The 15,049-nt window shown below is 36.6% G+C and overlaps 1 protein-coding gene across 1 annotated transcript; it reads left to right on the top strand.

Annotated features, from left to right (window-relative positions):
• Positions 1-1,355: 1,355 nt before the first annotated feature.
• Positions 1,356-3,790, top strand: LOC122062114 (transcription factor MYB26-like). The gene is made up of 3 exons (XM_042625774.1): positions 1,356-1,526; positions 1,607-1,736; positions 2,777-3,790. Exons 1-3 carry the CDS (start codon positions 1,394-1,396, stop codon positions 3,465-3,467), a joined length of 954 nt encoding a protein of 317 aa, XP_042481708.1. The 5' UTR covers positions 1,356-1,393; the 3' UTR covers positions 3,468-3,790.
• Positions 3,791-15,049: the final 11,259 nt, after the last annotated feature.

Here is a 15,049-nt window from a genome sequence, read left to right as displayed (position 1 = left end):
TTTTTTTTTTTTTTTTTTTTTTTTTTTTTTTTTTTTTTAATAAATAAATAAATAAGAATGTGTAGTATATATGGATTTCTCTGAATTACAAGTTTGAAGAAGCGATTAAGTGGAAATTTTCCAATCAATCCTACACGTCTAGGACCGATCCCTCTTAGCAAGGGAGTGAGTCAAAGAGTTTTCCTTTCTTGGAATAAAAGTATGCGCAAAAGTATATGGTACCAAACTCTGATGCCAAATGAGTGATATCCTAGATAATAGAGATTACCAAAGTTCTAAACACCCAAAAAGAGTACTATTGTCCTAGTGATCGATCTCTTTAAGGGATTTGTATCTTTACTCTAGTACTAACCATGGAACCATAGAAATGAAAAGTTAAAATGATGCTGAAAAGAATGAAAATCACGAAAAAGAGTCACAAAACGCAAATATTTATGTGGTTTAGCAAGATTGCCTACGCCTATGATGAAATGAAATTTGTTTCATTATCAATGGAGAATGGGGTTATAGTCGTTCGTCCTCACGCTTCTCTCAGAATGTAGAGAATGAACCTCCGCTACAAATTTATATCAAAACCTTCGTAGGCACACATTATCGATTGAAACACCCATATAATCCTTAAAAAAAATAAATAAATAAATAAATAAAACTTCGTCGAGGTTACCAACCCCAATCCCTAGCCCACTAGATCTTCGAGGCCCTACAGTCTCTTAATGTGCCCTTCGGAATACCAAACATTAGAGCATAGTTCACCCTTTTGTTTTCATCTTTTCTTGATGGGTCTCACATCGCAGATCTTGTGGGTGAACAGGAAATCTGAATGGGTTGACCCATGAACAGTCTTATCCCCCATTTTCATCTGTTGCTTTCTCTTGTTAATTAAGCAATAGATATAAAAATATAAGACATGTCTGCAAAATGATCTCTGTTATGATGGGTTTCAAGAACAAGAGAGGGAGAAGATAAGGACTTGTATATGTTTATATGTTGACCTTAAGATTCCCCTAGAATTACGCTTACAAAGTATGCGTGTAAAGAGTGAAGCTTGATTGGGTTCAGTTTCAACAACAAGAAGGATCTTTGTTGCTGAAGCTTCAGTTAAGTATTGGGTCTCCAAACCAGAAAAAAAAAAAACATGATTGGGTACGTGAAGTTGGTTACGTAATACAAGGTGTACATAAAGACTACTATCAGTCTATTAGACAAGTCGATGCCAAGTCGTTTCAGGGTTAGATGTAAAGAAAAGGGTCCCACCTAATGGGTCCCATTGGGTGTTGTTGTCGGAGTCTCCTTGATGGTATACTACTTTTTTAAAGAGAGGACTTGGGTCTTCCTCGCCTTCTTACCTTCCTCAGTGTAGCAGAGGTAAGAAGAGGAGAGGGGAAGAGAAGCCATGGGTCATCATTCTTGCTGCAACCAACAGAAGGTTAAGAGGGGCCTCTGGTCTCCTGAGGAAGATGAAAAGCTTGTTAGATATATAACTACCCATGGCTATGGTTGTTGGAGTGAAGTCCCTGAGAAAGCAGGTCCATCTCTCTCTCTCGCTCTGTGTGTGTGTGTGTGTGTGTGTGTGTGTGTGTGTAATAGAGATGCTTTGGTGGTGTAGGGCTTCAACGATGTGGAAAAAGTTGTCGCTTGAGATGGATCAACTATTTGAGGCCAGACATAAGGAGAGGCAGGTTCACCACAGAGGAGGAGAAGCTGATTATTAGCCTGCATGGTGTAGTAGGGAACAGGTTTGAGGGGCCTTCTCTTCCTTCTTTCTTGGTTTCCTTTTTCTACAACCTTTCTTTTATGGGTGCATTTAGTTAGTTTGAGTACCACCTGACCTTGACCAATGTGTTCTTGCACCTTTTAAGCTTGATCTTGTAGGGCAAGTAGTGGAACTTGAGTATCCATTAATACTTGTCCCAGTTTATCAGTTTTGTTTGGTGTTTTTTGGTAAACGAATATTTATTGAACATGTAGTACACATGGATTCCAAATCAAGAAGCCTTGGAGTGGAAATTGGCCAATTAGTCCTATACTTCAAAAATAGGGCCTTTTTCACAAAATTGGGCCCTCACAGAGCTAGCAAATTGCTGTTTCCCTTCCTTAGAAAAAAATGTTTTTAATGGGATGCCAAATGAGTGATGTCCCAGATAATAGAGATCATCAAAATTGGCAGGTTGATGCCTGATGGAGCCCTTGATAAATTTAAGGAAAGATTAGTAAGCAAAGATTTCAGGTAAAAGAAAGATAAATATTATTTCGATATTTTCTCTCATGTTGCTAGGATTGCAACTATATATACGGTTATTGATTGTTATTGTATTACTGAAAAAACATATCATATATCAAATGGATTAAGATGAATTTTCCAAATGGAGACCTAGAAGGGATGACACATAAAACCGTACAATTCCCAGAAAATTGTGTATGACACACAAAATGCTGATGAGAATAGAGATCAGTACTTTGTTGTCAGATTCCTTTTTTTTTTTCCTAACTACAGGTATCCAAGCCTTCGGCAGATTCGACAATTAAATGGTCCCAACTTTCTTCAATAGCTTGAAGGATGCATGTCTGAATCACCATTACCTGACCTATCAGAATAGTTGATAACATAGCTGGTTCATTTAATCTTATAATTCATAACAATGGCAGATGTTGCTTTGCTAATTAAGATGGTTCCTCATCTGGGTTATAGCTAATGTTTCAGACAGTTGGTTGCTTCAATTTCTTGCTTATGGTCTTTCAAGGTCTGAAGTTGTGATCTGCAATTTGGGTTTTGTAGGTGGGCTCACATTGCAAGTCACTTGCCTGGGAGAACAGACAATGAGATAAAGAACTACTGGAATTCATGGATTAAGAAGAAAATAAGGAAGCCACCATCAACTCCAGCAGTAGCCATGGCAACACTCGCGACGAACGCAGAGCTGATGACAAAACCAGGCTATAGCTCTAATCAAATTGATTTAGTGAATCAAGAATTTATGACAAAGGCACCAATTCAAGAAACCCTATTTTCTTCTCAATGCCCACTTCTCATGTTTGACAGTAATTTGGTAGATGGACTCACTAGTATCAGTAGTAATAATACAGCAAGACAGGAACTATTCCATGAAGATGTAAACCAACATGAAACCCAACAAGCACTTGCACCTCTTCCTCCTTATCTTCCTCAGCATCCAATTCACCCTCTATCAACATTTACAGCTCCTAACATGAACTCAAGTTATTTTCCAGCATTTGAAAATGTGGAAGCCTTGGTGCCTATTGAGGTGCAAGCTTGTGGTATGGAGGAGGATGGGGAGATGGACTTGGATTGCTTACAAAGGCAGGAGTTGAGTGAATGGATTGAGTCCCACCCTTGCCCAAGCTTTCTAATTTGGGATCAACCCATTGAGTCACAGATGTGTGGGGAAGGAATTGCACCTGCTTCAAATGCTGCAGCTATGCAATCTTCTTATTCCTCTTCATTTTAAGGTTATGAGGTGTTTTATTTATCCTCTCTCTCTCTCTCTCTCTCTCGCTTATTTTTTTCATACTGGACCATAAATGAGTGGTGATTATCTATACAGGGTTTGTTTACTATATTTGTGTGGTTGGAAGGGACAAAATATGAAGAATGTAATGAAAGCAAGCATGAAATGTTTGATTGACTTTGGAAACAGAAGGGTGAGGAAATAAAAGGGTCAAGCAGGCCAGACCGGGATTTCAAGTTTGACATTACTGATCTGTATTTTTATTTTATTTTTTGTGTAAGAACATTACTGATCTTGATGATATAACCTTTGTCTTTCCTTTTTTTTTTTCCTTGTTATCATGGTTATATATAGAACCCAAGTATTATGATTTCTATTTTTTATTCTCATTTTTGTAAAAAATATATTCTAAAATGCTACAAAATAGAATAAAAATAAAAAACAAACAACCACATAAAGCAACATAATGATTTCAGCAAGATTGCCTACTTCCATCTTTATTTTATTTTATTTTATTTTTGGGTATAAACTCGATCTTGATGATATAACCATAGGGAAATTTACAACGCCACCCCTTAGAGAATGTCACTATTAGAGAGACACTTTCTACATAATTTCAAATTACGCTCACAACCCTAACGTTAGTCTCTGTTACAAAATCTACCTTAAAATGCTGACATCTGCCTTCCTCTTTCCCTGATGAAACAATTGGGAAGCTCATACTTCAGCCCACCGTGCTTCTTTATTAGGAATCTCCTGGGTCTGATGGCTCAGTCCACCAATTTGTCTTGTAAATAATTGTACTCCTGGAAGGACTTAGTCTTCTCTTGATTTTCCCTAATAAATAGTTCTTTCTTGTTTGAAGAAAAAAAAAATTATGATTTCTATTTTTTATTCTCATTTTTGTAGAAAATGAAATTTAAAACAATGCAGAAAATAATATAAATCATAAACAAGCAATCACATAAAGTAACACAATAATTTGTTTGATTCGACAAGACTGCCTAAATCCACAGCAAGATCTTTGATTCTGCAAGATTGCCTATGTCCACAGTGAGATGAGATCTGTTTCACTATCAGTAGAGAAAAGGGTTGCAATCGCTCATCCTTACACCTCTTTTAAATTATAGAGAATGAACTGTTGCCACAAAATTATAGCAAAACCTACATCTGCATATATTATTGAAATATCCACGAAGCCCTACAAAAAAATTTCCTTGGGGCTATGCCCAAATCACCCCTCAATGGCACCAGTTCATCGAGGCCCTAGTAACAAAAATAACATGCAAGGTAGGCCCATTCCTCAAGGCCTCAGGCCCTAGGGCTCTTCGATATCAGCCCACAAACACAAGCAACGGAATACAAACTCACTCTCTCTCTCTCTCTCTCTCTCTCATTTTGGACTATAAATGCATGGTGACTCTCTTTATTTATCATATCTGTGTGATTGGAAGGGACAAAATATGAAGGATGTAATGAAAGCAAGCATGAAATGTTTGATTAACTTTGGATACAGAAGGGTGAGGAAATAAAAGGGCCCACCAGCTAGCCTAAGTAGCAACTTCAGGTTTGACATTACTGATTTTAATGATATAACCTTTGCCTTCCTCTTTGTGTTGTCATGGTTATATATTTATATAATCCCAAGTAATTTTGATTCCCGTTTCCAAATGGGTGGTCCCTTTCCTTTGTCTACAGCTTCTCCATTATTTAGAAGAGATATCTCTTTCTTCCATCCTTGTCTAATCTATGCTATATTGTACTCTTAGACTGATTTGATCCAGCACCCATATGCATTTTTATGTATGAAATCCCTCTTAATGGTTTTTCCTGATCCAATATTTGATGCAGTAGAGGAAACCCTTGTAGGAAGCTATAGAGATAGCTTAAATTTGCTTAGGATAGAAGATGTTTATAATAGATTACTCCTCTTATCTTCTGGGGTGGTTTGTCAACTTTTTCCCAGTTTTGGAAGCAATCCTGAGTCTCTGACTCATGAGGAGTACAGCAAGTGTTTTCTTGTTGTGTCAAATTAAAAGTGTTGGATTGGAACTATCTGTTAGGTTGACAACGTGGGACACATTGATACAGTAGTGTATATAAAGATTCCAATCCAGTGCTTCTGAACCACGAATCAGTTCATTGTCCCCTTGTTATTTGTCTCATGGATATATTAGTCCAATCCACCCAAGGAGCTAACTATGTTCTTCCGATATATTGTCCTTATAGGAAATTTTCTGTCACCCGCTTTTTACAACTTGAACAAAGAGTCGGGTCTAAAGAAACTTGATGAGTAACCATGGTTCTTTCTTTTGTCTGTGCACAATTATAGTTCAGATTTACTACTTCCCCAATGTGGATGGGAAACCATCATGTTTCACACTATTTCTTATCAGCCTCTAGAAAATCAAAGGTTTACAATCCAGAAAAGGCACCTAATGGTTGAATTTTCTATATATAATACATTCACTGCCATGAAAAAACCTTGGTTTTTGCAATTACTCTGACTATCTGTAATTCAGAGAAACGATTAGAAAAAATCCTGCTGTTACCAAAACGTTGCCAAAAGAGGAGATTCCACTCTGGAATCTATTTTGAAGCAAAGTACCCATTAACACTTTTAGGATTGTCATTGCCATTGTCCTCCAACATTAAATCTGTTTTTATGAAATTCTTATACTCTTTATTTATTTTTTATTTTTTTTTATAGGTAATTTTCATAACAAATTATTTTCTTTTTTTATAGATTATTTTTGATTATCTATTTTTGGGTTGTTTGGGATTTAGAGCTTGTGTTTTATTTATTGGGTTTATGTTCCATGTTTCGAATACTGATTTCGCTCAAAAACTCTAATGTTGTGATACTATACAAGTAATACTTCATTCAGATCCATTTGTTCATAAAAGATTGGTGGATGGATCACCAGATACTTTATGCAAATCTTTTTTCTGCTACAGTCTAACCTTCTTAGACCAAATTTAATTCATTTTTCATAGCCAACAACCTCTCATAGAAGAAGAAATTAGCAAAAGCACTATGTTGGAAGCAGTTATTCAAGGATTGTGATTATTAATGACTAATTTGTTATTCAACTCTTTGAGATGTGAATGTTGCGTGTCTGTGCAAGCTGGTGTGGCAAATTAGGTCTGATGATACCTTAATGGCAAAATTTTTTAGAGGTCGTTTTTTGAATAAAAACGGTCTTCTAAAGGGTGGTTATAAAAGTTCCTCCATTTGGCCAGGTCTGAAAAAAATTTGGGATATTGTCTCTCACAATATGCAGTGGATGGTGGGAAATGGGAAGAAGATTAATTTTTGGTTCGACAAATGGCTGTGGAATTCCTCTTTAGTGCTTCATCGGGGATGGCTGAAGATTATTTCTCTGGGTTTTCCTCAAGGGTCGCTAACTTTATCGCTAATGGTAGATGGAATTTTCCGAATGCTGATTCTGTGTTCTTTTCAAATTGTTTTGCAATGGCAAAAAATTCCATTTTTCCTACAGATGATGATGATGCTTTCCATTGGTGTTAGTCCTCATCGGGAATTTTTTCGATTAAGTTGGCTTGGGAGGTGATTCGCCGGCCGTCCCCTTCTATTGGGTGGCATTCGATTATTTGGAGGACGAAAATTCAGCCTCGCCAAGCTCTATTTGGGTGGAGACTGATGAAAGAAAAAATTCCAATTGATGACAAGGTTAAAAAGAAAGGTATTTCTCTTTCCTCCAAATGCAACTTGTGTGGTGTAGCTGAGGAATCTTTTCAACATATGTTTTTCCATTGTCATTTCTCTTCTATGGTTTGGAGGAAATTTTGCAACTGCTTTGGTTTGAATTGGCCTGGTTTTTTGGATGTGGAGCATTTGTTGTCTTGGTGGAAGTCGCATGGAAGATTAATTTCCTTCAAGAGGGTGTGGCTGTCAGGATTTATTCTAATTCCTTTTTTTGTTTGGCTGGAGAGAAACTCAAGATTGCATGATGGGATCCAGTGATCAGTTGAGCAAGTCTTTGAGCAGGTTCGAAATGAAATAAGTCTTCAGTCTTATTGCAGTTAAGGGGCATATTTATCAATCTCTGATCTTCTCTGCACTAGGAGAATTGGGCTTCACATCTCAAATCGTTGGCCTCGTGAGATATGTGAAATTTTTTAGTGTGCTCCCATGGATGATTGGATTAAAGTGAACATTGATGGCTATTTGCTGGGAAATCCTGGCAGGGCGGGTATAGGAGGTGTGTTCCGTAATACAAATTCTAAGATTAAAGGAAACTTCAGAACTATGAATGGAGAGAAGACCAATTTTGAGGCTGAATTTCTGGCTGTCATCGAAGGCTTGGAATAGGCAAAGGCCATAGGTATCTAGTGCTTATGGGTGGAGTGTGACTCAGTCACTGTGGTTTATTGACTTAGAGAGGAGTGGTGCCATGGATTTGCTGTCAGCCGTGGAATGGGTTAAGTCCTCTCCTAGCCCCAATTGAATGGAAAATCACTCACTGTTATAGGAAAGCAAATTCTGTTGCGGATTTCCTGGCTAAGTCAGCGGCGAAACACAACATTTTTTATCCCATCACGGTTTGGCCTACAATGGTTAGAGTGGATTTGGACATGGACGCCTCATATTGTCCCCGCTACCATTGGGTCTAAGTCCTTTCTTTTTCTTTTCTAGCTTTAGAGGTTCTGGTCCAGTGCCTTGCTGATGGCAATGCCGAAGGTGGGGTTCTTAGGCTTGTCCTCTGTTGCTTCTTTTAGAGCACTCTTTGGTGCGTGTAATCGTCTGTGTCTCATTTTTTTTTCTCTTCTGTACATTTTTGCCATATTTTAATACAAATGATCTTCTAGCAAAAAAAAATTGGCATGGGAAAATATTTGCTAGACTAATCTCTCTCTCTCTCCCCCACCCACAAATACAACATGTGTTTTACATATCAACATCATTACTGCCACCGTGTTCTGAGAGTTACTTTATGTTCTAGCCAAGTAGATGTTAAGGTTTCATTTGAGATGTACTAGGGTTATAATTTCATATTTTTTGTTGGATGCATTGATAGGTTATGCATGTATTGCACAAAAATTTCAATGTATTGTTCGAGAGTTGATGATGATGTCTTATTCATTTGATATTCAGAGTCTACAAATGTGCTTTGTGTCTAATGAATATGGCAAGACTTACAAGGGTTAGACATCCATTGCTAATACTCTGTTTTCTCATTCAATAGTAATGAACATTGTTTCTCAATCTATTTCACTTAGACATGGATGAGGGAGACTAGTGATCAACAGTGTTGAGGGAGAGTAGGGATTGAGCGAGAGTCCTTCACGGATTCTTTACCACTCCAGTTCTTCAGAGTTTCAAGAAGACAAAAAAGGTTTTGGTTCTTCAGTTTCAAAGAAAAAGAGAATGTTATGGCCTTGGGGAAATTATTGGGAACATATGAATTTTTTCAAATGGAACGTTTCTCAAATGTTGAAACATGCCTTTTTCCTCTTTTTTTTTTTTTAACCTGTTTCTTTTAAAAAAAAAATTAAATGCTACCCATGGAGGCATGGACACCAAAAAGAAGATTTTGTTTTCTTGTTACAGTAAAACGAAAAAAAAGTTTCTTATGACAAACAAACTCAACCTTATTCTCAGCCATGGCATGCAAGACAACCAGTATCTTCTTTTGGGTTTTTATATGTTTAAATGATTCTCTATTTTAGCATTTTGAATTAGTTCCAAAATGTAGGATATGATGTTTCCTGAACTGAGGCCCCTTGAGGAGACCCAAAAGTGATAGCTGCTCAGTTAAGGGAGTATCTCAAGGTATTTTATGTGTCCAGTTCTACAGGTCCAATCAAAGATGGTCAACATCAAGATCACAAAGGCCAATAACTATTGTTTAGACCTTGACATTAGGAGCTTCAAGCCAGACTGTATGATATATATTGTTCAATAAACATCTACCTTAGAATAAATTTACAATATTTCAAATCACAATCCTTATAGCAAAATAGTCATTAATTTTCTCTCTCTCTCTCTCTCTTTCTCTCCAAACAAGACCACACGTGCACTTTTACTAGTACTATTAAAAGTACATACTTCAATTTTTTTGTGTACTTTTTCAATGTACCAAATTACCTTCCCAATAGATCCTCACTAAAGGATACCTCTCTCCCCTCTTCTTCCTTCCCCCCCCCCAAACAGTCTCTTTCCTAAATTACTCTTTCCACCCTTCTTTCACTCACTCAAATATCATTGCTCATTTGAGGGACTGAAACTCCATCCTCCATCCTCATACTTTTCGTTCGCTCTTCACTCTTAGAATTACCTTTATCACATCGATGCTCCCTAAATGCTTATTTAGAACTGGGAAAAAAGGTTGATTCATCTCCTTGCCATTTCTATATGTATATTCAACAGTGTCATATCCAATATTTGGTATACTTGGATCTCTAAGGTTTAAGTGGACCCCTATTCGATGAACCTAGGCACCATTACCACATAATCGTTGCATTTCATTGGAGATATATACTGATTTGCAGGAAAGTATTATGCATTGATTAGATAGGTAGGTTCATCCTAAGCATTATCCCTAAGAGATCTAGGTTTGGACACCTTGAGCTTCTATTGAGAAACTTAATATTTGCCATGTGTTTGGGACCATAGTGTGGGACTCCACGCATCTATTGTTCTTCTCCAACGATGAAAATCCTAGATGATCATCAAGGTGACGTCAACTGAGGGCGAGTTCCAAGCCCTAAGGATACCTTAGGAAAATCTCAGATGAAACAAATCTATATAATTGTGTGTTCTAAGATCCATGAGGGAATTATCATTGATCTTGGTTTAGGGACTACACTCATGCTCAACTGGTATAGTTAATCTCTTTTATGATTTGTACTTGTATTCTAAACACTATGGATTGTTCATATGATTCTATGGAGTAGAATCCCTAAAAATTGGTATTAGAGCCAACCATACGGTGCTAGAATTAAGAAAAATCAATTGAAAAATGATTTTGTTAAGGGTTTAGGTTTCAAATTCATGAAAATCGTTATTTTAACGTCGTCTAGAGTTCCCGGATGGAAAAACTTTCTTCGTGAAAGTTATAGGGGACGATGAGACGAATGCAATGGTAGGTGGAATGTTATGGATCAGCTATGGGTAGGAACGATACCAAAATAGTTGAAGATTGGGAATTGAGAAAGAGAGACTGTGAGCGGTGCAGAACTTGCCTACCAGTACTTTTCAGTCGAATGTTGAGGTGAAGCTTCCCTTGCGAGAAAGGACCGCAAGAGATAGAGAATGTGAGTGGTCAAAGAATAAAGTGGACTGAAGGGTCTAAAGAAGTTGTCACTGTGTTTCGATTTTCTAAAGAGACGGCTCTCGTTAATCGATTCTCATTTCTCTTTCCTACCCATTCGTCATTCCGAGCTAGAAAACCCAGAGGCATTAATTTGTAGCAACCCTCTTGCTCCATGTCCTACATACCTCCTCCCTCGTCCTCTCCTTCCCCTTTCACTGAAAAACACTCCAGTGAAAAAATGCTCTACTAATATTTTTTTTTTTTTTTTTTTTTTTTTAAAGAGGCACTGGTAATCAACTTAGAGAAAAAATGGAAGGAAGGTACTTTTTTAGTGCTTTGATTAGATTTTTTTATTATTACAAAAAAATAATTAATATTTTGGATAGTTTTGTAATAATCCTTTTTTTTTATTATTAATAAACGAAGGAAAAAATAAGTGGAAAAACTAGGTGGGCAGTTTGGTAAACTTAAATCTATGCTAGTTGGTATGTAGGAAACAAAAGGTCAAATGACAACAGTAAGACAAACATCCTATTTACAAATCTCCAAGAAGGTATATAAATTCTGATAACTTTGGATTTTATCTTTTGGTTATACGAAACTCTTCCACAAGTCCTTGGGTACCCACTCTTTTTGTTTTGTAGGACTTAGGTACCCATTCAAAAATATAAGGACTTAGGTACCCATTCAAAAATATAAGGTTAGAATTAAAATGTTCTTCTACCAAGAACAAACAGTGGTGCAAAAACACTGCAAATTACTGAAGAGTATTTTTCTTCACCAACAATTTAAATGATCAGATAAAGCTTTGATAAAACACATTTATTTGAACCTAGGATCCTAATGGTTAAGATAAATGGTAGGCATGCCGTTCATCAAGATTTCAATGTTAACAAAAGAAAGTAAACTGGATAGTGTGCGTGGTCTAGTTTTACATGAGATAGAGTGCGTGGCCTAGATTTCAATATATATACTATTAAAAGTATATGCTTCAATTTTTTGGTATACTTTTTCAATGGACCAAATTACCATCCCAAAAGATCCTCACTAAAGGATATCTCTATCTCCTCTTCTACCTTCCCCCTCCCAACAGTCTCTTTCCTGAATGACTCCTTCCACTCTTCTTTCACTCACTCATATATCATTGCCTTCTTTGAGGGACTGAAACTCCATCCTCCATCCTCATACTTGTCATTCCCTCTTCACTCTTACAATTACCTTTATGACGTCTAGATGCTCCCTAAATGCCTACTTAGAACTGGGACAAAAGGTTGATTCATCTCTTTGTCATTTTTATTTGCATATGCAGCAGTATTATATCCAATATCTAGTTTACCAGTATCTCCAAGGTTTAAGTGGACCCCTATTACATGAACCTAGGCATCATTACCATATAATTGTTGCATTTCATTAGAGATATGTACAGATTTGCAGGAAAATATTATCCATTGATTTGATAGATACGTTCATCCTAAGCATTATCCCTAGGAGATCTAGGTCTAGACACTTTGAGCTTTTATTGAGAAACATAATATTTTTCATGTGTTCGGGATCATAATGTATGACTCCACGCATCCATTTTTCTTTTTCAACGACGAAAACCCTAGTTGATCATCAAGATGACGTCGCCTGAGGACAAGTTCTAGGCCCTAATGATACCTTAGGAGAATCTTAGATGAGACAAATCTACATAATTGTGTGTTCTAAGATCCGTGAGGGAATTATCATTGATCTTGGTTTAGGGACTACACCCATGTTCAACTGGTATGATTAATCTCTTTTATGATTTATACTTATATTCTAAACACTATTGATTGCTCATATGATTCTATGAAGTCGAATCCCTAACAATTGGTATCAGAGCCAACCCTACGATGCTAGAATAAAAAAAATCAATTGAAAAATGATTTTTTTTAGGGTTTGGGTTTCAAATTCATGAAAATTGGTGTCAGAGCCAAGCCTACGGTGCCAAGATTAAGAAAATTCAATGGAAAAACAATTTTGTTCAGAACCAACCCTAACAATTGGTAACAAAGCCAAGCCTACGGTACTAGAATTAAGAAAAATCAATTGGAAAAAATATTTTGTTTAGAGCCAACCCTACGGTGCTAGAATAAAAAAAAATTAATTAAAAAATAATTTTGTTTAAAGCCAACCCTAACAATTCATATCAGAGCCTAACATACAATGTTAGAATCAAGAAAAATCAATTGAGAAACGATTTTGTTTAGGGTTTGGGTTTCAAATTCATGAAAATTATTATTTTAACATCGTCTAGAGGTCCCAGAACGAAAAACTTTCTTCGTGAAAGTTGTAGAGAATGATGAGACGAATGCAATGATAGGTAAAACGTTATAGATTAGCTATGAGTAGGAACGATACCAGAATAGTCAAAGATTGGGGATTGAAATAGAGAGACTGTGAGCGGGGCAAGGAAGAGAACTTGTCTTCCAATACTTTTCAGTCAAATGCTGAGGTGAAGGCCCCCCTATAAGTAAAGACCACAAGAGATAGAGAATGTGAGTGGTCAAAGGACAAAGTGGACTGAAGGGCCTGAAAAAGTTTTCACTATGGTTCAGTTTTCTAAAGAGATGGCTCTCGTCAATCGATTCTCATCTATCTATCCTACCCATTCATCATTCCGAACTAGAAAACCCAACCTGTAGTAGCCCTCTTGCTCTATGTCCTACATACCTCCTTCTTCATCCTCTCCTTCCCCTTTCACTGAGAAACACTTCAATGAGAAAGACTACTAATATTTTTTTTGAAAGAGCCTCTGATAATCAGCGTAGAGAAAATGTGGGAAAAAAGGTACTTTTTCAGCGCTTTGGTTAGATTTTTCGATTATTACAAAAAAATAATTAATGTTTTGGATAGTTTCATAATAATCCTTTTTTTTTTTAATAAATAAAGGAAAAAATAAGTGAAAAATCTAGGTGGGTAGTTTGGTAAAATTAAACTTATTCCAGCTGGTATGTAGAAAACAAAAGGTCAAATAACAATACTAAGGCAAACATCCTATTTACAAATCTCTAAGAAGGTATATAAATTCTGATAACTTTGGATTTTCTCTTTTGGTTATGCGAAACTCTTCCACGAGTCCTTGGGTACCCATTCTGTTGAGAAACATAATATTTTTCATATGTTCGGGATCATAATATGTGACTTCATGCATCCATTTTTCTTTTTCAATGACGAAAACCCTAGATGATCATCAAGGTGACGTCGACTGAGGACAAGTTTCAGGCCCTAATGATACCTTAGGAAAATCTTAGATGAGACAAATCTACATAATTGTGTGTTCTAAGAGACGTGAGGAAATTATTATTGATCTTGGTTTAAGGATTGCACCCATGCTCAACTGGTATGATCAATCTCTTTTATGATTTGTACTTGTAGTCTAAACATTAGAGATTGTTCATATGATTCTATAAAGTAAAATCCCTAACAATTGGCATCAGAGCCAACCCTATGGTGCTAGAATCAAGAAAAATCAATTGAAAAATGATTTTGTTTAGGGCTAGGGTTTCAAATTCATAAAAATTGGTATCAGAGCCAAGCCTACGATGCTAAAATCAAGAAAAATCAATTAAAAAATGATTTTGTTTAGTGCCAACCCTAACAATTGGTATCAGAAGAAAAATCAATTGAAAAACGATTTTATTGTTTAGAGTTTGGGGTTCAAATTCATGAAAATTATTATTTTAACATCGTCTAGAGGTCCCAGAAGGAAAAACTTTCTTCGCGAAAGTTGTAGGGGACGATGAGACAAATGCAATGGTAGGTGAAGTGTTATAGATCAACTATGGGTAGGAACGGTACCAGAATAGTTGATGATTGGGGATTGAGAAAGAGAGACTGTGAGCGGTGCAGAGGAGAGAATTTATCTTCCAGTACTTTTCAATTAAATGCTGCGGTGAAAATTCCTTTGTGAGAAAGGACCACAAGAGATAGAGAATGTGACCGATCAAAGGATAAAGTCGATTGAAAGGCCTGAAAAAGTTATCACTGTGGTTCAGTTTTCTAAAGAGATGGCTCTCGTCAATCGATTCTCATCTCTCTTTCCTACCCATTTGTCATTCCGAACTAAAAAGCCTATCAGCAATAATCTGCTGTAATCCTCTTGCTCCATGTCCTACATACTTCCTTCCTCGTCCTCTCTTTTCCCTTTCACTGAAAAACACTCCAGTGAGAAAAAGACTCTACTAATATTTTCTTTGAGAGAGGCTCTGGTAATCAGCTTAGAGAAAAAGTGGGAAGGAATGTACTTTTTCAGTGCTTTGGTTAGATTTTTCGATTATT

Source organism: Macadamia integrifolia, chromosome 14 (assembly GCF_013358625.1).
Source record: "Macadamia integrifolia cultivar HAES 741 chromosome 14, SCU_Mint_v3, whole genome shotgun sequence".
NCBI lineage: Eukaryota > Viridiplantae > Streptophyta > Magnoliopsida > Proteales > Proteaceae > Macadamia > Macadamia integrifolia.
The sequence above is the reverse complement of the archived record's forward strand: the minus strand, read 5'-3'. Positions and strand labels throughout refer to the sequence as shown.